Source organism: Mobula birostris, chromosome 19 (assembly GCF_030028105.1).
Source record: "Mobula birostris isolate sMobBir1 chromosome 19, sMobBir1.hap1, whole genome shotgun sequence".
Taxonomy (NCBI): domain Eukaryota; kingdom Metazoa; phylum Chordata; class Chondrichthyes; order Myliobatiformes; family Myliobatidae; genus Mobula; species Mobula birostris.
Genome location: NC_092388.1, coordinates 35,686,423 through 35,708,279, shown reverse-complemented (window position 1 = coordinate 35,708,279; position 21,857 = coordinate 35,686,423). Strand labels below are relative to the sequence as shown.

General features: G+C 40.3%; 1 protein-coding gene across 19 annotated transcripts in view; it reads left to right on the top strand.

Moving 5' to 3' along the window:
* fhod3b (formin homology 2 domain containing 3b) overlaps positions 1-21,857 on the top strand; it is a 580,851-nt gene that overhangs the window by 48,034 nt on the left and 510,960 nt on the right. For all 19 annotated transcript variants that reach the window (XM_072283418.1, XM_072283417.1, XM_072283413.1 and 16 more), the window contains exon 3: positions 9,740-9,804. In XM_072283418.1, coding sequence (XP_072139519.1) covers positions 9,740-9,804 — 65 coding nt within the window. The remainder of the gene's footprint in view (positions 1-9,739; positions 9,805-21,857) is intronic.

Sequence of the window (21,857 nt, the reverse complement as noted above, 5' to 3'; positions counted from 1 at the left end):
AAATGGGAGAATTAAACTTTTTTTTTGGCGTGCTAGTGGCTGTAAGTACAGAGAGATTTGGAGGTGTAAAGGGATAAAATGCCAGATCTTTATTCACTGATGGGAAGTCGGAGAGTGCTGGCCCTTTGTACTCTAGCCGTCTTTTGGGGACTATGTAGAATAATGGAGTCTCACTGCAATTGTTATACCTGGACTTGGACTGTATTGTTGGTCTCTGTACCAAAGTTGGAACATAATTATCTTTAAAATCCATTTTTTTTTAACCATTTCCTTGTGGTAAAATTTCAAATCAAAGCATGCCGGGTGTTCCATTAATCAAGGATTTCCTCATGAATACTGTGCTTTGTGGTACAGTTTTTACCTATTTGATTTGTGAGATGAGGATAGAATGACTTGGTGGACTGTAGACTTTGTAATTGAAGGATGAGGTGACCTGCAAATTGACAAATTTTCTGCCGTTTTTCATTACCTGCAAATGTATTAAGGAAGATTCCCTCTGTTCTGCATGACTAGAGTTTGTTGAATTTACCATAATACTGCAATCCTTGTGGCTCACACACAAAGTAATTTTGCTGAATCTGCTGTATAAGCCACTGGGAAATGAACATCTCATGGCTCTTTTGCCAGGTATCAGCATCTCCACATCAACGCTCTCTCTGAGGCAATAACAGAACTGATGTCATTTAGCAATCTAAGATCAGATTTCTATTGGGGTAGACTGAAGGTGTTACAGAATTACTCAAACAGTACTGAGTGTAGAAAAATCCTTTCCTGTTAAAGGTTATACATCAATGCTGGAAGCCATTTAACACCTGGCTTCATATATATTACCAACACTGCTTCATTAACTGACAACTGACTTCAGCAAAGGTCAAAATGTATTGGTTCCTGAATGATCCCAATAGTTTATTTAACAGTGGCGTTGATTTGATAATTACAAGGATATTGTTTGAGTCCATTTGAAAATCTTCATTTGTTGTAATCAGGAACGTTTTTTATCCTCCAGGCTTTTCATGGGGTCCTTAAGAAGTGCTGTGGTCTGTTTCTCAGCCTGTGGTTGCTACTTGAAATAGAAACAAAGAAAAATCTATCTTTGAGATCATATTCTAGTTTTAACTCTTTTACAAATATCTGGATAAACTACTAACAGACTCAGTATGTCGGGCAGCACTTTTTTTTTAAGGGAAATAGTTGAAGTTTCATGTCCACAATCCTTAAGCATGACTCTTTCTTTCCATAGATGCTGCCTGTTCTGAGTATTTCCAGCATTGCCTAGTTATTTATTTCAGATTCAAGCTACATGTTAAAGGATTTCGAAGTACATTTATTATCAAAGAATGTATAAATTATACAACCTTAAGATTTGTTTGCTTACGGTCAGCCACAAAGCAAGAAACCCAAAATAACACAATTTTAAAAACATAAGACTAACATCTGATGTGCAGAGAATGGGGGAAAAATAAAAAAAAAACATGCAAACGTTAGAAGCAAGCAACAACATTCCTAACCAAAATGAGTTCTTGATACAAACCCTGGTGCAGCCTGGACTAGGCCTAAAGCCTTTGTATCATTCCATCATGTTAGTTGGGCATGGAGCACAGCAGATTCTCAGCATTTGCAGTTTATCTTTCCATCGTAAGGCACATACTACTTACCTATATCGTAATCTGACTAGTATATACTAATATTGCAAAAGATTGGATACAGAGAAAATTTAAAGAAAATATGAAGCATCCATGCCAGAATCACAGAACAATCTAGAAGTGGAATTGAGGGGAAGTGGAAGACTGGAGTAAATTTTAATAAAACATCTATTCAAGGAAGGATTTTTAATAGTACTTTCTTTTGTTCCTTGGCATTATGTCACAGGAATCCATTCTGAACGTACCGATGATCTGGGTCGAAATCTAAAGGAGTAGTGTATAAATGATTCCACTCTTGGAGAATTAATATATAATTCTGTCAGAGAAAGCTGCAAAGATATATTGATGAAGCTGGGCAGAACCCCAGGAAGTTGGGTACTTTTGTGTCAGTGAAATGTGGCGATGCATTATTTCCAAAAAATAATAAACATGAGAAAGTATTCCGATCCTGGAAATCCAAAGCAACATACACAGAATGTTAGGGGAACTCAAGGTCAGGCAGCATCCATGGAAGTGAATAAACAGTCAACATTTCAGACCTTCTTCAGGACTGACAAACTGCCAAGGAACATTTCCATGAAATGTTGATTTTTATTTTGATATTGTGGAAATAACGTGGAACCACAGTGAATCGGGGTGTTTAGATGAACGTTCGAGAAAGCAAATGCGATATGGAAAGAATATATTGAAGCAAGTGCTTGTTCAGACCCAAATCTGTGCACTTTGCAGCTTTTGGACATAATGTTGTAAGAAGGATATTAAGGCAATGACTTGTACATGAATATAAATAGGAAGAAATGAAGAGCCCCAGTTGAAACATAGGTGATAATTGAATAAAACAGATAAAATTGTAGAGATGGGATTAAGATAAACAATGTTTGATTAATTGAAGATCAAGAACAAGAGAAACAAGTTCAAATAGAGGAACTTATCAGATCTAAAGGGTTCCAATATACTGTGAAGTTCAGACAACAACTTTGATTTCATTTTGTGTTGAGCATTGATGGGAAACAAATTTATACAAAGACTGCTACTTTGTGTTAATATATCCTGCTATTATATTTACATAGAATAGTACAGCACAGTACAGGCCCTTCGGCCCACAATGTTGTGCCGACCCTCAAACCCTGCCTCCGATATAAGCCCCCACCTTAGATTCCTCCATATACCTGTCCAGTAGTCTCTTAAACTTCACTAATGTATCTGCCTCCACCGCTGACTTGGGCAGTGCATTCCACGCACCAGCCACTCTCTGAGTGAAAAACCTTCCTCTAATGAACTTGAACTTCCCTTGAACTTCCCACCACTTATCTTAAAGCCATGTCCTCGTTAGATTCTGGACTAGTTCCTGAGGATTGGAGGGTGGCTAATGTAACCCCACTTTTTAAAAAAGGAGGGAGAGAGAAACCGGGGAATTATAGACCGGTTAGCCTAACGTCGGTGGTGGGGAAACTGCTGGAGTCAGTTATCAAAGATGTGATAACAGCACATTTGGAAAGCAGTGAAATCATCGGACAAAGTCAGCATGGATTTGTGAAAGGAAAATCATGTCTGACGAATGTCATAGAATTTTTTGAGGATGTAACTAGTAGAGTGGATAGGGGAGAACCAGTGGATGTGGTATATTTGGATTTTCAAAAGGCTTTTGACAAGGTCCCACACAGGAGATTAGTGTGCAAACTTAAAGCACACGGTATTGGGGGTAAGGTATTGATGTGGATAGAGAATTGGTTGGCAGACAGGAAGCAAAGAGTGGGAATAAACGGGACCTTTTCAGAATGGCAGGCGGTGACTAGTGGGGTACCGCAAGGCTCAGTGCTGGGACCCCAGTTGTTTACAATATATATTAATGACTTGGATGAGGGAATTAAATGCAGCATCTCCAAGTTTGCGGATGACACGAAGCTGGGTGGCAGTGTTAGCTGTGAGGAGGATTCTAAGAAGATGCAGAGTGACTTGGATAGGTTGGGTGAGTGGGCAAATTCATGGCAGATGCAATTTAATGTGGATAAATGTGAAGTTATCCACTTTGGTGGCAAAAATAGGAAAACAGATTATTATCTGAATGGTGGCCGATTAGGAAAAGGGGAGATGCAACGAGACCTGGGTGTCATTATACACCAGTCATTGAAAGTGGACATGCAGGTACAGCAGGCGGTGAAAAAGGCGAATGGTATGCTGGCATTTATAGTGAGAGGTTTCGAGTACAGGAGCAGGGAGGTACTACTGCAGTTGTACAAGGCCTTGGTGGGACCACACCTGGAGTACTGCAGTTTTGGTCCCCTAATCTGAGGAAAGACATCCTTGCCATAGAGGGAGTACAAAGAAGGTTCACCAGATTGATTCCTGGGATGGCAGGACTTTCATATGAAGAAAGACTGGATGAACTGGGCTTGTACTCGTTGGAATTTAGAAGATTGAGGGGGGATCTGATTGAAACGTATAAAATCCTAAAGGGATTGGACAGGCTAGATTCAGGAAGATTGTTCCCGATGTTGGGGAAGTCCAGAATGAGGGGTCGCAGTTTGAGGATAAAGGGGAAGCCTTTTAGGACCGAGATTAGGAAAAACTTCTTCACACAGCGAGTGGTGAATCTGTGGAATTCTCTGCCACAGGAAACAGTTGAGGCCAGTTCATTGGCTATATTTAAGAGGGAGTTAGATATGGCCCTTGTGGCTACAGGGATCAGGGGGTGTGGAGGGAAGGCTGGGGCAGGGTTCTGAGTTGGATGATCAGCCACGATCATAATGGCGGTGCAGGCTCGAAGGGCCGAATGGCCTACTCCTGCACCTATTTTCTATGTTTCTATGTCCTCTTGTATTGAGCAGTGGTGCCCTGGGGAAGAGGCGCTGGCTATCCGCTCTATCTATTCCTCTTACTATCTTGTACACCTCTATCATGTTTCCTCTTATCCTTCTTCTCTCCAAAGAGTAAAACCCTAGCTCCCTTAAGCTCTGATCATAATGCATACTTTCTAAACCAGGCAGCATCCTGGTAAATCTCTTCTGTACCCTTCCCAATGCTTCCACATCCTTCCTATAGTGAGGCGACCAGAACTGGACACAGTACTCCAAGTGTGGCCTAACCAGAGTTTTAAAGAGTTGCATCATTACATCGCGACTCTTAAACTCTATCCCTCAACTTATGAAAGCTAACACCCCATAAGCTTTCTTAACTACCCTATCCACCTGTGAGGCAACTTTCAGGGATCTGTGGACATATACCCTGAGATCCCTCTGCTCCTCCACACTACCAAGTATCCTGCCATTTACTTTGTACTCGTCCTTGGAGTTTGTCCTTTCAAAGTGTACCACCTCACACTTCTCCAGGTTGAACTCTATCTGCCACTTCTCAGCCCACTTCTGCATCCTATCAATTTCTCTCTGCAATCTTTGACAATCCTCTACACTATCTACAACACCACCAACCTTTTCTTTAGCCATAGAAAGTATTGTTTTCATCTCTCTGGTTTGGGTAGTTGTAGTGAATCGTGTTCTTGACTATCTTGCTGGATTGCTAGAATCCAAAGCATTCCTTGTGTTATAGAAGTGCAGTCAGTGCTGTGCCACAAGAAATAATCTTTAATTCTAATTAGCCTATGTACTTGTCAGTATTTTAAAAACTAACTTCCCGCTGACCCTCCACAGGCAAATGTCTGTGCCTGTATTTGTGGTCCAATTTATAACTGTAAAAGGATGTGGTAACAATTGAGAGAATGCAGAGATTTAACAGGCTGTTAGCTAGAATGAAGGGATATAGCTGTAAAGAGATTGGATATGGTGGATTTATTCTTGATAAAATGCAGGAGGCTTGGCGGGGGGGGGGGGTTAATTTATCAAAGTTTATAACATTGAGGGATATGGTTTCACCTAGAGCAGGGTAGTCCAGAACTAGAAGGAACAGATTTAAAATAGGAGAGGAGATATTTGTAGATTGTTTTTCCACATAGAGGCTGGTGCCAGAAGAACTGATGGAGGCAGACACAATTAGAATCAGAATCATATTTAATATCACTGGCATATGTCGTGAAATTTGTTGGTATGCAGCAGTAGTACATAATAAAAGCTGTAAATTACAATATGAGCTATATATACATTTGTATATTTAGAAAGTTAAATTAGTACTGCAAAAAAAGGGGGAAAGTAGTGAGTTAGTGTTCATGGGTTCAACGTTCATTCAGAAATCTGATGTCAGAGGGAAGGAGCTATTCCTAAATTTTGTGTGTGTGTGTGGGCTCCTGTACCACCTCCCTGTTAGAAGAGGTCATGTCCTGGGTGACGGGGTCCTTGATGATGGATATGTCTTTTTGAGACATTGCTTTCTGAAGATGCCCTGGACTGGACTGGATGCTGGGAAGGCTAGTGCCCATGATGGAGCTGACCTGAGTTCACAAATTTCTGCAGCTTATTTTCATCCTGTGCAGTGTTTTCCCTCTGCCCCTCCCCCGTACCAGACGGTGATGCAGCCAATTAGAATGCTCTCCATGGTACATCTGCAGAAAGTTGCGAATATCTTTGATATAAAAAAACTCCTCATGAAATATAACCTCTACTGTGCCTTCCTTGTCACTGCATCAATGTGTTGGGCCCAGGATTGATCCTCAGAGATGTTGACACCTAAGAACTTGAAATTGCTCACCTCTTACACTTCTGATGCCTCGATGAGGACTGGTGTGTGTTCCCTTATCTTGCCCTCTCTGAAGTCCACAATCAATTCTTTGGTCTTACTGACGTTCGGTGCAAGGCTGTTGCTGCGACACCACTCAACCAGCTGATATATCTCACGTCCTGTATACCTTCTCGTTACCGACTGAAACTCTGCCAACAGTAGTTGTGCCATCAACAAATTTATAGGTGGTATTTGAGCTGTACTTAGCCACACGGTCACTGGTGTGGAGATTATATTGTTTAAAGGATATTAGGACAAGTAGATGGCTAGGAAAAGCGTGGAAAAGTGCAGGCCAGATGTAAGCAAATGGGATGACAGTTAAGTGAGCATCATAGCCTGCCTGGAGGAGATGGGCTTCCAGTTTTAAAATAATTTTTTACACTGTGAACCCTTTTAACGTAAATGTTTTGTGTAAGCTAGTGCCCAATATGCCAATAATAAGAACAGAGAATAAGTGGGCATTCTTTCCCCTGTTCATCATTTTCCACAAGGCTTGAGCTGTGGTAGGATGCAAATAACCAGTGAACAATATACAGTTTTTAAAACAGATTTGCATGGCTAGGCCATGTTGCCATTCGAGGACTGGTGCTAGTAAGTCATTTCCTTACTGTTTGCCATCCCTCTGTCTCGTGCGCAAGAGGGATATTGGCAAGGAATAACAAAACCTTGGCCTGAGGTTGTGCAACTGCAGAGATGTTAGTAGTTAAATCTACATGCTTCAGGTGACTAAGCTGTACTTGAGATGATAGAGCAGAACTAATGGGTAAACCATACCAGTTGAGAAGGGGGGGGGCGTGATTAAAATGTCCTGAAGAGTGATGGACCTATGGTGTGGAATTGGGAAGAATAGTACAGAAACTAATTTGCGTAGCCCTCCAAGAAGTGGATTTTAGGATAAATGTGTCTGTGGCACATGGATACAAGAAAAAGGTAATGCCATGTCTTTTAAGTTGAGGGATTGGGTATAAATGTAGCTTAATTCCACGATTTCCAGTGTCGCCCTAGGTGCTATCTCTTGAAGATGTGGAGAGAGGATATGCTTGAGTGCAAATCTAAACACGACGAGTAGTTTTATTAAAGTACATATTTGACACCTTTGTGCTTGTACTCTATCCTTTCTCAATTCCTTTGTTCCTTGAAGCCATCCATGTAAAAGTTGCACTTAGATGGCATGTTCCTTTTACATTTTTGTGTAAACGTGTTGCCATAGCAAAAGCTTTAGTTAATAGCAAAGTTGTGTAAACATTCTTAGCTCCCTTTTGCAATGATGGATGATATGTAATACTGCCCAGTGTACAAGGAATACTTGCAAATCTGGGATCTTAGTGTAATTATAAGCTTGGTAGTATAAAAACAGAAGCACATTGTTCCTTCACAGGTGAAATTGAGAAGTATAGATAGCTGGAAATGATTGTAGACCAGAGACGTGATTGAGAGGTTTTGAGATAAACTACTGGAGTGGAACCAATTTATCTCTGAACTCTTGAGATCGGATTACACCCATCGATCTTTAGGCTCCGCACCTGATCCAATCACCGCTAGCCAGTTATTTGCAGCTGCATTATGTACCACTTCACGGCCCTCCAGCCTGTTAAATTTTGCAGGACTGACCCCAAGGCCCAATTGGTGTTGATCAGATGTGAGCAGGTGTTTGTATAACTGACTCTGTGCTTGCATGCACCGATGACAGCAATTTATTTCAAAGGTGATTTGACATGGAAACCATGGGTAGCATTTCTCACTTGGGCAATTTCTTGGATTGGGGGTGGGGGGCGTTGACCTTTTAACCATGTCCCAAAAAAGAGCTGCGAGGCATCACCTTGTTCTCCATTTTAATCATGTTTGAGGAAGGAGTGTGAATAATTTTAATTAAGAAATTTAATATATCTTCTGGACTATTTCACCTTTCATTTGTATGCTCAAAACATCAGCCAAGAAGGTACTGTTACTTCAGGCAAACAATTACATGAACAATGTTAAGTAATTTCACCTACCATAACCCTCAGCTCACAAGTCTCAACCGGAGAGAAGTAAGAGTTTCTCCCGGCTCAACCAGTTGTGTCAAAATCTTGGCTGACTTGGATCTTTTGAAGGCTTGGAAGATTCCTTTTGCCAATAGTAGAGCAGGTATAACTATTTCTCTACAAATTGGAAGAAGGCCAGGTGGGCCACTCAGCCAATTCAGTGAATCAGGACATGGAGTCAACTCATCTGTCATTATGACTGCTGTTTTAAGATACGAACATTCAAGACACTGTGTTTAATGTGTTTGCACTCTAACAGGTAAATGAACTTAATTCCAACCTTGAATTGTCGTGCACAGTTGAGCAAATTATTATTCAGGGACACGTGTCTGCCTCTATGCGTGTGTGCTTGCCCCTATCTGTCTTTGTCTCTGTCTCTCTGTCCCCCTCCTCATCCTCTCCATCTCTCTGCCCGTCTGTCTGTCTGTCGCTCTTCACCCTCCACCCTCTCGTCTCTGTCTCTTTGTCCCTTCCAAAAACAGTGAGTCAGGGTTCATGGACCATTCAGAAATCTGATGGCAAAGGGGAAGAAGCTGTTCCTAAAACATGAAGTATGTGTCTTCAGGCTCCTCCTTGGTGGTAATAGTGAGAAGAGGGTATGCCCTGGATGGACAGAGTCCTAAATGATGGTGCAGATCCTTGGTGATAGCTGCCGCCTTTTAAAGAAGTCCTCTGGTGTGGAGGCTAGTGTCTTTGATGGAGCTAGCGAAGTCTACACTCCTCTGCAGTTTTTACTGTTATCATCACACTGTTGTTTTGTTTGTTCTGGGCCTAAATAGCAGGTTATTTATGATTATACTTTTACCATTGCCTGTAATATAGGACCCTGGTCAGACCCCACTTGGAGGACTGTGCTGGGTTCTGGTCACCTCACTACAGGAAGGATGTGGAAACCATAGAAAGCATGCAGAGGAGATTTACAAGGATGTTGCCTGGATTGGGGAGCATGCCTTATGAGAATAGGTTGAGTGAACTCGGCCTTTTCTCCTTGGAGCGACGGAGGATGAGAGGTGACCTGATAGAGGTGTATAAGATGATGAGAGGCATTGATTGTGTGGATAGGCAAAGGCTTTTTCCCAGGACTGAAATGGTGGCCACAAGAGGACACAGGTTTAAGGTGCTGGGGAGTAGGTACAGAGGAGATGTCGGGGGTAAGTTTTTTACTCAGAGAATGGTGAGTGGGTGGAATGGGCTGCCGGCAACGGTGGTGGAGACGGATATGATAGGGTCTTTTAAGAGACTTTTAGATAGGTTCATGGAGCTTAGTAAGATAGAGGGCTGTAGGTAAGCCTAGTAATTTCTAAGGTAGGGACATGTTTGGCACAACTGTGTTTTCTGTGTTTCAGTGTACAGTAGTAGTTTACTTTTTCAGCTATTTTCATCCTAATTATTTTTCATTTGCAGGAGGGGAAAGAAACACAGCATGATCCTGCGCACACAGCTCTCAGTTAGAGTCCATGCCTGTATTGGTAAGTCAGTCTCTTTTTTTTTGGTAATGTGAGTGGATTTCTGTCGAGAATGTTATCACTTCAGTCAGTTTCCATTCCGTGGTCAGTGGAATGCATCAAGTGGAGTTGATTTTGGTCTAGTACTGGTGAAGATTTACTGGTATGTATAGCCATCATTCTCACTGTGTATTTAAAGAGGAATTGCATTATTTGTGTTGGTGTTCTAGTCAAAGGACAAATACAGTGCATGAATAACTATTTTGGGGTAAATTTTCTACTTGTCATTAACTGAATGCTTGCCTGGCATGGCACAAAGTCTTCTGATCTACAACACTGAGAATAAGCAATATTGCCAAGACTAGTCTGTTATTAGTGCTGAGGGCATTGAGCAAATGCAATAATATGCCTCGGTCTGGTGACACATTAAAATGCCATTATCACTACTGTCCATCTCATCACTACACCCTTCTGTTTTCAAGTTGGTCACTTTCTCTGTTCATTGCATTTGACTGCTCCACCAGTCATGTAGAACCAACTGTAGGTCTTTTGGCAATGTTTTTGATGTACCATAGACTTCAAGAGTTATGTTTTGAAATGTTTGCATGAAATAGTGTAAATGGGAAAATGTTAATGCAGCTGCAGTTCTGCTCTACTTTCTAGACTTTGGAGCAGGTATCTTTAATATTAGTTATGATATGAGATGTAACTAATGGATAGAAAAATAATGTTAAAGGAAACGCTAAGTGAGAAAAGATTGTAAAACCATAATCTCTCCAGAAGAAGGTTGAATGAGAACCTCCTTGATGTATATGTGGAAATATACGATAAAATTTAGGTAAATTTGACATGCTGTACGATCTGTAGAAACAAACTTTGGATCAAATTTAGAGTAAGGGTTGGTGCTAGTTCAATTAAAAGTGATTTCTACTGTAGTTTCATGAAAGATTAAGTGTTGGATGACTGACCAGTTTCGGGGAGGGGTGTTGTTTCTTATAGTAAGTGGATGATATTTTATTTGATGCTGGAAAGTGTAACTTTGTCAGCTTGTCTTGGAATGGGGAAAAATTGTAAGTGGTCTGGAAGGAAAGAAAACTTCAAGATGTAGCATAGTTAATACATTTTATAGGACTATTATAGCAATTGTGAGAGTATAAAATGTTCATTTACTATCCCCACAGCTTGTATTTGTGCTCACTCTACAAGGGAGTAATTGGCCTTGCTGCTTAGCCTTGAGCCTAGGTTATTTTTTGCTTCAATGAAGATAACCAGCTACCCATTGCCCCAGACTATTTCTGAGCTTTCATTTTTATATTGCAGTTACGTGACTTGATGATTTCATTTTACTATTTTCTCTCTACATTGCCTAGAAATTTTAATTTTTTTAAGTTAAACGTTTTAGCAGTTTGACTTTTTGAGATATAATTCCCAGTGCATATTTGCACAGCACCAGCTTGGTATTTACTTGAGTGCGTAAACCTGCAAAGCTTTGTGGCTTATTAATGCATTGAGACTATTCTTAAAACACAGGTGTAATTTACATAATGTACATTTTGGGAATTTGCAGACATGAACTTGAAAGACTGTGCCTTTGAGGGAAAGGTGCCTCATTCTGTAGAGCAGAAATTTTGTTTGAATTTTGGTTGAATTTCATGTACTCATTGGGAATTTCTCTATTTTGTGCCTTGCCAAAGGGAAACCTCCTGATGCACCTCATTATCATGTGGGAAAATTTCAGAGGAGTTATACCTATAAATTTTTGTTCAAGGTCCCTGTTTTGGCTTAAAAATGTTTTAACAATTGGCTGAACTGCAGGCTAATTTGAATTGCAAAGTTATAAATAATACTTTCTTTTTCAGACTTGCTGATGGAACAGAATTTTGCATCAGTGAGCTTGATTAACATCTGTCCAGGTTTTTGAGCTTCAATTCCCTGATTATTTTTTTATTACTTTTCCATTTATAATATACGCATTCAACTTTGCAATGCAAGAAACCTTGAGTAGTGAGAAACTGCAACTGACTGGGGTGTGGAGTTTGGGACCAGGTAACTAATAACTCCAGTTCCTTTTGGACAAATTAAAGGTGACACCTAACAGGCATCAGTGCATAGAGCTGCCAAATCATGATGTACAATATGGATAGATTGTTTTGGGGATGGTTAACTGCTTCAGGTCTTTTTAACAAAATAAATGATAGTGATTGAAGAGGTTACATTCTCATTTGAAAGTCCTAGATATTGTTTGAGCTTAATGCCTTTTATGAATTGCCCTTTCAAGCCTACTTGTGATAAGCAAAGCGATAGATGAATTTTGTATAACGAAATATCCTAATATTTGACGAATGAACACTTTTCTTAGGCTTCCAGCCCAGTACAGGTATGAATTTTAATTGACGTTTGGATGACAAATTGTACCACTTTCATCATGAAGATGGCAGAGATTGTCATTGAAACATGAGTTCAAATTGATACCTGTACCTGGCTGCAAGCCGAAGAAGAACTTACTCATCATATACACCAGATCCTGTTCCATCCTAAAATTTGATTAGGAAGTCGGAAATAATATTGTGCTAAATTTGAAACTGCACATTTTCCTTTTTCTCCTCAATCCCTTAGATTATATTTGTTTAATTCCAGAGTCAAGAAGTTAAAAGTATAACCTGCTCTCTAGCGACATTTTCCAATGCTAAACACGTGCTGTTATAAACAGCTGCCCTTTTGCTCTCAATTCAATCAGGTTTAATGACACAGTTTATGAAAGGGTTCCCACCAGAACAGGCACCGACCGGCATGTCACTGAAGCTAAACACAGGAATTATAAAGATTGGCTTCACTTTTGCTTGTACTCTCAGGCTGTAATTTCTAATTCTGCCAATCAGATTTTTCATATTGTATGATCAGCAGAGCTGTGTGCAGTTGCCCTGAGCAATTTGCACCTATTAGAAAATGCTAATCTGATGGAATAAAGAGTTGTTTAGGCAGATGAGCATTTTGCTGTTCTTCCTCTAAATGAAGGAAAGAATTATGTTGGAGAAAGGTGTGTAAAAAAAAAAACACTTGTCATTGGTTTTTGTGATTTGAAGTGAGAGAATCTATTGAAGGATTATGGATTTTAATATGAATGAATTTCCCATCTAACTGTTACATGGCCTGTCACAGAGGCATTAGAAGTGGGTGAAACTCTTCAATATTTAGTAGCTAAGGATAAACGTTGAATGGACAAAACCTTGTGTTGATGTCTGGGCATTGAAGAGGTAGTAATTAATTTTATGAAGTCTGATCAGGATTGTGGTTCCAGAGCAGAACTGAAATAAAAAGTTTCAAGACTGTTCTTCAGAAATATCTTCACTGGATTTATTGGGAAGGTGACTCGAGGACAGTGCTATCTATAATAGAAAATCTGGACTTCCCTGGAAGGATAAGTTTGATATCCCAAGAGAAGGTGAGAGGGAGATGCAGCCACTCAGAAAAGTTAAGTAAATGATATTCAAGGAATAAATATTCCCTCCAAGTTGCAGGTGGCATAAAATATATTGGGCTTGAGTTGAGTTACAGATGGTAAGTAGTTCTCACTATAACTGACTTTTGTGGTCCTTGATTTGGTGTGTCCATTACAGTTCAAGCCAGCAGACTGCCTTGGATGCCAGGTGAAATGATATGCCAAGTTTCCAGATAAGCGTTTCATTGTGAAAATTCAAGCAATATTTTTACAGTCAAGTAATATTTAAATCACAGGACATACCCAACAGAGCCTCAAACTGAGTAACTAAATTAATTTAATTTGAAATTAAGCAACACTAGATGCCGAAGGAACTCAGCATGTCAAGTATCATCCTTGGAGTGAAATGGACAGCCAATATTTCAGGTTGAGAACCTTCATCTGGGCTTTCATTTTGTGTGTTGTTCTAGATCTGCTTTCTTGTGCATCTCCCCCAACATGAAGTTAAGACTTTATAGTGTGTGACTTTAAAGGATTGCTATTTATTTGGAACGCAAGGGGTGTGGAAACATTTGCATTCCAATATATCAATTAGCAGAATGAAATGATGCTGGAAATCAGAGTTTGTTTTGAAATGCATATCTAAACCCAAGCTAATATTTTGGAATCTCGTGTACTGGTAATTGTGATTCCTTCTGTCGGACATTGCTCTTCCAAATATCTATATGAGTCCACAATACTGCTCACATGGTGCTTATCTGCAAATTTTAATAAAATATAAAATGCAGGCAACTGGCTATGAGTTATTTAAGCTAATCTTTTAATGCATAATGGACTATTTTGAGTTTTTCAAAATGCTTGATTTTATGAAATCTGATCTTTTATAATGACTATTTAACAAAAATAGTTTTCCAAATTATCTTTTCACTTTTTGGCTGTATGATTGGCATGCAGCTAGTCTTTCATTAAACCTAAGGCAAGGATAAGGAATTACATCTCAGCTAACACTGTGACTTGCTCAATTCTTGAGTCATAAACTGTCAGTAAGCACTGGCAGAAATTGAATATAGTCATCACAAAGTAACAGTTTCACAGTGGCATGTCTGTGGAACGATGGAAAGGGCTATCACCACTAAATCCATTTCCAGTTCAAGAGTCACGAAATGTCCTGTGAAAAGAATTTGGGATGATCTTTTTAAACCAGGCGTTTAAAATCAGGGTCTTGGTTGCACATTAAACTCTAGCTCTACGAAGAACCTGAGTGCACCATATTTCTCAGTTGTTGATGGTGTTGGGCTGAAGGGTTTAAATCGAGTTGCGACCAATACTTTACACATTTTGCATCAGAAATAATGAATCTTGAATGGAAAATCGCTTTAGCATTCAAGTGGGAACATGTGGATGTGGTTAGCGTTCTAGTTCAACAACATCTGACTTAAAAATTTTTTTTGCAAGTACCTGGAGGATTTGAGGATGACGGCTGCTGCTTTTAAGCCTATGCTGGTAAAATGCGAGGGGGCACCATGGATTATTGTACAGCTTCTGATGTCTGGCAAAAATGATTGGTTAGAAAGACATTGTATGATCAAAACACTTCCTGTTTTCACTTCACACAACATCAATATCAACTCTCTTAAATGCGATCCATTGTTCTTCAATGGCCTTTGCCTTTAGGGCTCCTTTGAAGAGCCAGATGCAAACCTACACCTCCTGGAAGAATTAGGTATTAGAGATCAGAAAGGTGACTGTTTAACATGCAGTAAATGACTTAACAGAAATGGCAGAGGTTGGACCAAGGGGGGGGGGGGGGGGGGGAGATAATGGCAACCAGCATTGCCCTATTTGAGATTTTTGAAATTGCTTTGATTGCTTGAAATAGCCCACTGTGAAGCATTGCTGCAGGAAGCTGGTGAGAGATGATGTGCCTCATTTGCGTTGTAGCAGCTGCTTATGTCCAAGGAATTGTAAATCCTTTTGTTCTTTTTACAAAATAAAGCTTATAAAAACAGATGTGGCAGATCTGATTTATTGATCATGAAGTGATCAAGCTGCCCAGAGGAAGAGAAGGACGATAACACTCTGTGTGTGTGTGTGTGTGTGTGTGTGTGTGTGTGTGTGTGTGTGTGTGTGTGTCTGTGTCTCCCTCAAGGATTTTCAGCACCAAATTGGAATTTTTTTTCCTCTTGGGACCAGTAGCAATGTAAGTGTGGTTCTCGACACTACATGTGTTTATTTGTCCTTGGCTTTTTTGAGTAATTTTAATCTCTTTGTGACTAGCGCTGGTGGGAATTCACTGTCTACCGTTTGTTTTTCAATTCAATCTTTTGTTTATGGTTTTGTGTAGACATAAACAGGTTAGCATTAGCTGCAATCAATGTAATTAATCCTAATGGATGAAAAATTGGGAGATGTGGAGGGGGGTGGGAACTGGCATTCTGTTAAATTCACAATATGTCTTGGGGATTTGGGTAACCTTCCCCTACTGATCAGTGTGCCATAGCAAAAGTCTAAGGGTTAGAAGAATATTTTGGCGAAGAAAGCAACATGGAACATGTATATTTTTGGGGTAGTGAATGTGATACAGAAATTGGAAAATGCACAAAGAGCTAGTTTGTGATAGGAAGGTCGAATTATTGGTGCTTATTTTAAAATTTGCATGAAGTCCTGCGGAATCTGAAGTAAAATTCATTGTATTTAAATAATTATTTTCATTTGAGGGGAGAGGGTTCATTGAAGAAGATAATGAACCATAAATTTCCTGTGTTTTTGAAAAAAAACATCAGGCTGTGGCATTATAACTCAAAGTTAACCACCTTGCCAAGCTTTTCTGCTCAGTTGTACAATCTACTCAGAGAAACATACACAGATTGACCAGCATGCAGATTGTGTCCATTCCAACCAGGGACTCAACTCACTGGGGAGTAAAGAACACCTAGCCTATTCATGAAATGGCTGCAGAACAGGAGGAAGTAATGGAGGGATTGTCTACTGAGTCTCTGTGGGTGGAAGTTAGAAACAAGAAGAGGTCAATAACTCTACTGCGTGTTTTTTATAGACCACCCAATACTAACAGAGACATCGAGGAGCAGATAGGAAGACAGATTCTGGGAAGGTGTGATACTAACAGGGTTGTCGTAGTGGGAGATTTTAATTTCCCAAAAATTGATTGGCATCTTCCTAGGGCAGGGGGTTTAGATGGGGTGGAGTTTGTTAGGTGTGTTCAGCAAGGCTTCCTGACACAACATGTAGATAAGTCTACAAGAGGGGAGGCTGTACTATGGAAAAGGATCTTAGCAATTGTAGGGGTGACTTACAATGGATTGGAAAGTTTGAGCATATAGGCATTAAGAAAGAGAATGTGCTGGAGTTCTTGGAAAGCATCAAGTTGGGTAAGTCTCCGGGACCAGATGAGATGTACCTCAGGCTACTGTGGGAGGCAAGGGAGGAGATTGCTGAGCTTCTGGCAATGATCTTTGCATCATCAAAGGAGTTGGAAGGGGTTCCAGAGGATTGGAGGGTTGTAGATGTTTTTCCCTTATTCAAGAAAGGGAGTAGACATAGCCCAGGAGATTATAGACCTGTGAGTCTTGCTTCAATGGTTGGTAAATTGATGGAAAAGATCTTGAGAGGCTGGATATATGAACATTTGGAGAGGCATAATATGATTAGGAATAGTCAGCATGGCTTTTTCAAAGGCAGGCTGTGTCTTACGAGCCTGATTGAATTTTTTGAGGATGTGACTAAACAGACTGATGAAGGTAGAGCAGTAGAAGCAGTGTATATGGATTTCAGCAAGGCATTTGATAAGGTACCCCATGCAAGACTTTATTGAGAAAGTAAGCAGGCATGGAATTCAAGGGGATCTTGCTTTGTGGATCCAGAGCTGGCTTGCCCACAGACGGCAAAGAGTGATTGTAGATGGGTCATATTCTGCATGGAGGTCGGTGACCAGTGGTGTGCCTCAGGGATCTGTTCTGGAACCCCTACTCTTTGTGATTTTTATAAATGACATGGATGAGGAAGTGGAGGTATGGCTTAGTAAGTTTTCTGATGACACAAAGGTTGGGGGTGTTGTGGATAGTGTGGAGGGCTGTCAGAGGGTACAGTGGGACATCGACAGGATGCAAAACTGGGCTGAGAAGTGGCAGATGCAGTTAACCCAGATAAGTGGGAGCTGTTCATTTTGGGAGGTCAAATATGATGGCAGAATATAGCATTAATGGTAAGACTCTTGGCAGTGTGGAGGATCAGAGGGGTCTTGGGGTCCGAGTCCATAGGACACTCAAAGCTGTTGCGCAGGTTAACTCTGTGGTTAAGAAGGCATACAGTGCATTGGCTGTCATCAACCGTGGGATTGAGTTTAGGAGCCGAGAGGTAATGATATGATTATGAAGGCAGGTAGTCCTCTTTTATTGTCATTTAGTAATGCATGCATTAAGAAATGATACATTATGTCCTCCGGTGTGATATCACAAAACACAGGACAAACCAAGACTGAAAAAACTGACAGAACCACATAATTATAACATATAGTTACAAACAGTGTAACAATACCATAACTTGATGAAGAAGTCCGTGAGCACAATAAAGTTCAAAGTTTCTCAAATGTCCCACATCTCACGCAGACGGGAGAAGGAAGAAAAACTCTCCCTGCCGTGGCGACCACAATCCAACTCTTGGTCATCCGAAATCTTTGAGCTCTGATCAGCTCTCTGACACCGAGTACTGAGCGCCATCTCTGTCCGAATGATTCGACCTCCCTCTCAGTGGCCAAAAGCAGGCAAGGCCGGGGATTTTGAGGCCTACCCTCTGAAAGATTCACGACCACACAGTAACGACAGCAGCGAATGGGCATTTCAGAAATTTCTCCAGATGTCCCTCTGTGTTTTCACGTCCATTCTCCATCAGTGCTGTAATGTTACAGCTATATAGGACCCTGGTCAGACCCCACTTGGAGTACTGTGCTCAGTCCTGGTCACCTCACTACAGGAACGATGTGGAAACTATGGAAAGGGTGCAGAGGAGATTTACGAGGATGTTGCCTGGATTGGGGAGCATGCCTTATGAGGATAGGTTGAGTGAGCTTGGTCTTTTCTCCTTGGAGCGACGGAGGATGAGAGGTGACCTGACAGAGGTGTATAAGGTGGTGAGGGGCATTGATCATATGGATAGTCAGAGGCTTTTTCCCAGGGTTGAAATGGCTAACTTGAGAGGGCACAGTTTTAAGGTGCTTGGAAGTAGGTACAGAGGAGATGTCAGGGGTAGGTATTTTTTACGCAGAGAGTGGTGAGTGCGTGGAATAGGCTACCAGTAGTGGTGGTAGAGGTGGATACGATAGGGGCTTTTCAGAGATTCCTGGATAGGTATATGGAGCCTAGAAAAATAGAGGACTATGGGTAACCCTGGGTAATTTCTCAAGCAAGTACATGTTCGGCACAGCATTGTGGGCTGAAGGACCTGTATTGTGCTTTAGGTTTCTATGTTCTATTTTCTATTCATGTCCTTGTGAAGTCTCAGCTGGTGCTCTGATTAAACTAGGATATAAAGACCTGCTGTTGAACAAAGATCTTGCATGGCAGTAGTGGTTTTGATTATTAATTCAGTAATTCAGCCGGGGCTCTGCACCATTCAAGATTAGCAGAATGACTGGCACAATATTTGCTCTTCAGCCCGGTATCTGGGTCACTGTATCCAATCTTTGTTGCAAGCTTTAAGGAATTATTGTGATGACTTTTTTTCAAATATTATGCATTCGCCTGATAAACAAGTTTGCAGAAAAAAATATATCTGCATTTGCATCAGTTAATTTATTGAACCCAGAAGATGAAAAATTGCTGTATGCATTTAATTATTGTGGGTCTGATTCAAAGATTGGATTATCTTTTGAAGGGTTCTGAAGTTTTTTTTTAAAAAGATGCATGTGTTGGTCCATGCTGAACTTCCAACCCCAAACCCTTGCGTGAAGTGTAGTCTCATCACTAGATTGCCATCATTGACTGACTCCAAGCTTTGGATTCTTGCTTTAATGTTCACTTTAAATGGTCAGCAATTGCTACTTTTCAAAGCATGACCTTTATAATTGATGTAGTTTGCAATAAACAAAGTTTGTGATCAACAATGAATACCCTCAAAGAATGTTCAAATAGTGTTTATATCATTTCCAATTTATTTGGTTCAAAATATTGAAGTGTCATAATTCAAAATTGTTTGAATAAGTAACCAAACCAATGATCAAGAAAATTTATTCACTGTAAGCCTATTTATACATTTATTCACTATAAATCTCCCCTGCAATGAATGTGAATCTTGGATTTCATTCAGTCTGTTTATGCATTTGCACACACGCATGTCAAAATGCAATGGCTTGATGTGCAAGCTCTCATGAACAACCACAGTGGTAATAAAAAGATGTATATCTAGACTAAAAATATCATAGTAGACAACGATTTTCAGTTGTGTTTAAAGCTAGGTCTATGTGCAAATTTGATTTTGCTGTTGAAGAAAGTAATTTTGCTTGGCTGCCTACCTCCTGGAGCACATCGTTACTTACGGCATGTTTCTGGCTGCAGACTTTGACTCCGATTCTCCCAATGTAAGATAAATTAACAAATGGCAGGTATGTGAAATAAAATATTGCAAGCACTCGTCAAGCTGCACCCTGTCTACGAAAAGAAATTGCATTAGCATTTTAGATCGAAGAGCATTAATGTAATACAGTACTATCACAGCTCCAGCTGTACGACAGGGGTTCGATTCCAGCCTCTGTCTGTAAAGAGTTTGTATGTTCTGTGGCTGAGTGGGTTTCCTCCAGGTGCACTGGTTTCCTCCCACATTCCAAAGATGCATGGCTTGGGCTAGTGAGTTGTCAGCATGCTATTTTGGTGCTGGAAGCACAGTGACAATTGCAGGCTGCCCAGCACAATTCTCGGTGATTTGATTTGATACAAAGGATGAATTTAACTGTATGTTTCAATGTACTTGTGACAAATAAAGCTAATCTTTAGCTTTATTACTTACACTTTGAAGTACAGTCTGAGGTAATGTTTGGGCTTTTCAGGTCAGTTTAAGAACCAGATGGCACCAGGGTTCACAGACTTTCTAGCACCACTGTATGTGTGTAGTGTGTGAATAGAACTGGAGGGGGGGAAGAGATAAAGATGGTTAATAGGGAACTTGCAGGTGGGATGTAGGAAAGTAAACTAATAATTAGAGATTGGGTTAAAGTGAATTTATGATATAAAACATAGAATTTCTGAGTACAGCACAGTAAGTCAGGGCCTTTCTCCCCACCATGTTTTGCTGACCAATGTAAATGTACAGTACTCCATGATTAAACTATCCTTTCACTCCCATAAAGCCCATCTCATTATTTTTCATATATTTGTGAACTTTTCTAAAAGTTCTTTTATTTGCATTTGTGAGCTAAGGGGCAAAAGTTTAGAGGTAGCATGAGGGAGAACTTCTTTACTCAGAGTGGTAGCTGTGTGGAATGAGCTTCCAGCAGAAGTGGTAGAGGCAGGTTTGATTTTGTCATTTAAAAAAAATTGGATAGGGTTATGGGCTGAGTGCAGGTAGGTGGGGCTAGGTGAGAGTAAGCGTTCGGCATGGACTAGAAGGGCTGAGATGGCTTGTTTCCGTTCTGTAATTGTTATATGGTTATAATGTTATTGAACTTTGAAGTGTGGAGCGTCAGACTACTGTACCTCCTGACTGATTGTGGAAATGAGAACAAGATATGGACTGAATCATGGATGATGGATACCACCTTTGTGAGACATCAGTTCTTTTAGTTGTCCTCTGGTGGAAAGAGCTATATCTGTGGCTGAACGAACTGAGTCCGCCACCCTCCATAGCTTGTTTCCCTGCGCATTGGGGTTTGGATGTCAGGCCACAATATAACCAGTCGATGCTTTCTGCTGTATGTCTGTCGAAGTTTGTTAGTGTTTGACTTGCCGAATCTCCTTACACTTTAAGAAAGTAGAGTTACTGACATTATTTTAGGATTTTTAAGATTTATTGCATCGGCAATCGTTGATTAGTATCTTGTGTTTTTAATTTGCAAAGTGATGTGTTTAGGTAGCCAGTTACCAAAACACTGATACACTGAATGTAACAATATTTTTGATCTTTTAAGATAGTTTTGTTAAATTTGGATACCTTTACTTTCAAATTTAGTTTCTAAAATGCTAATATTATTAGTTGCCCTAATATTAATATCTAGAAATTCATTGGTGCTGCTTATGGTGTTTGGAGTTAGGATAGCATTGTATTAAATAGACTACAGATTTGGTTATAGGCTCTCTGAGTGGAAGTTAAGTAGTTCTAAAGCATTGGCCTGGTAGTAGTAAAGCAGTGGTCCCCAACCTCCAGGCCACGGACTGATACTTTGCCACAAAGAATGCAGCAGTAGCCAGAACGTACTCAGCACATCTTTAAGAAAAAAGCCGAAATAAGCAAGCTAATTAATTGGGTGCCGCCCGGCACGTAAATGTCGTCCCTGATCAGATCCGGAGGTTGGGGACCACTGTAGTAAAGGGCTCGTGCTACATCTTAAAAGATGTGCTTTTTGTTTCTGGCTCAAGTTGAAGTATAAGCAACAAAGTATTTTTTCTAGGTAAACTTCCTGTTCCCCTGGATT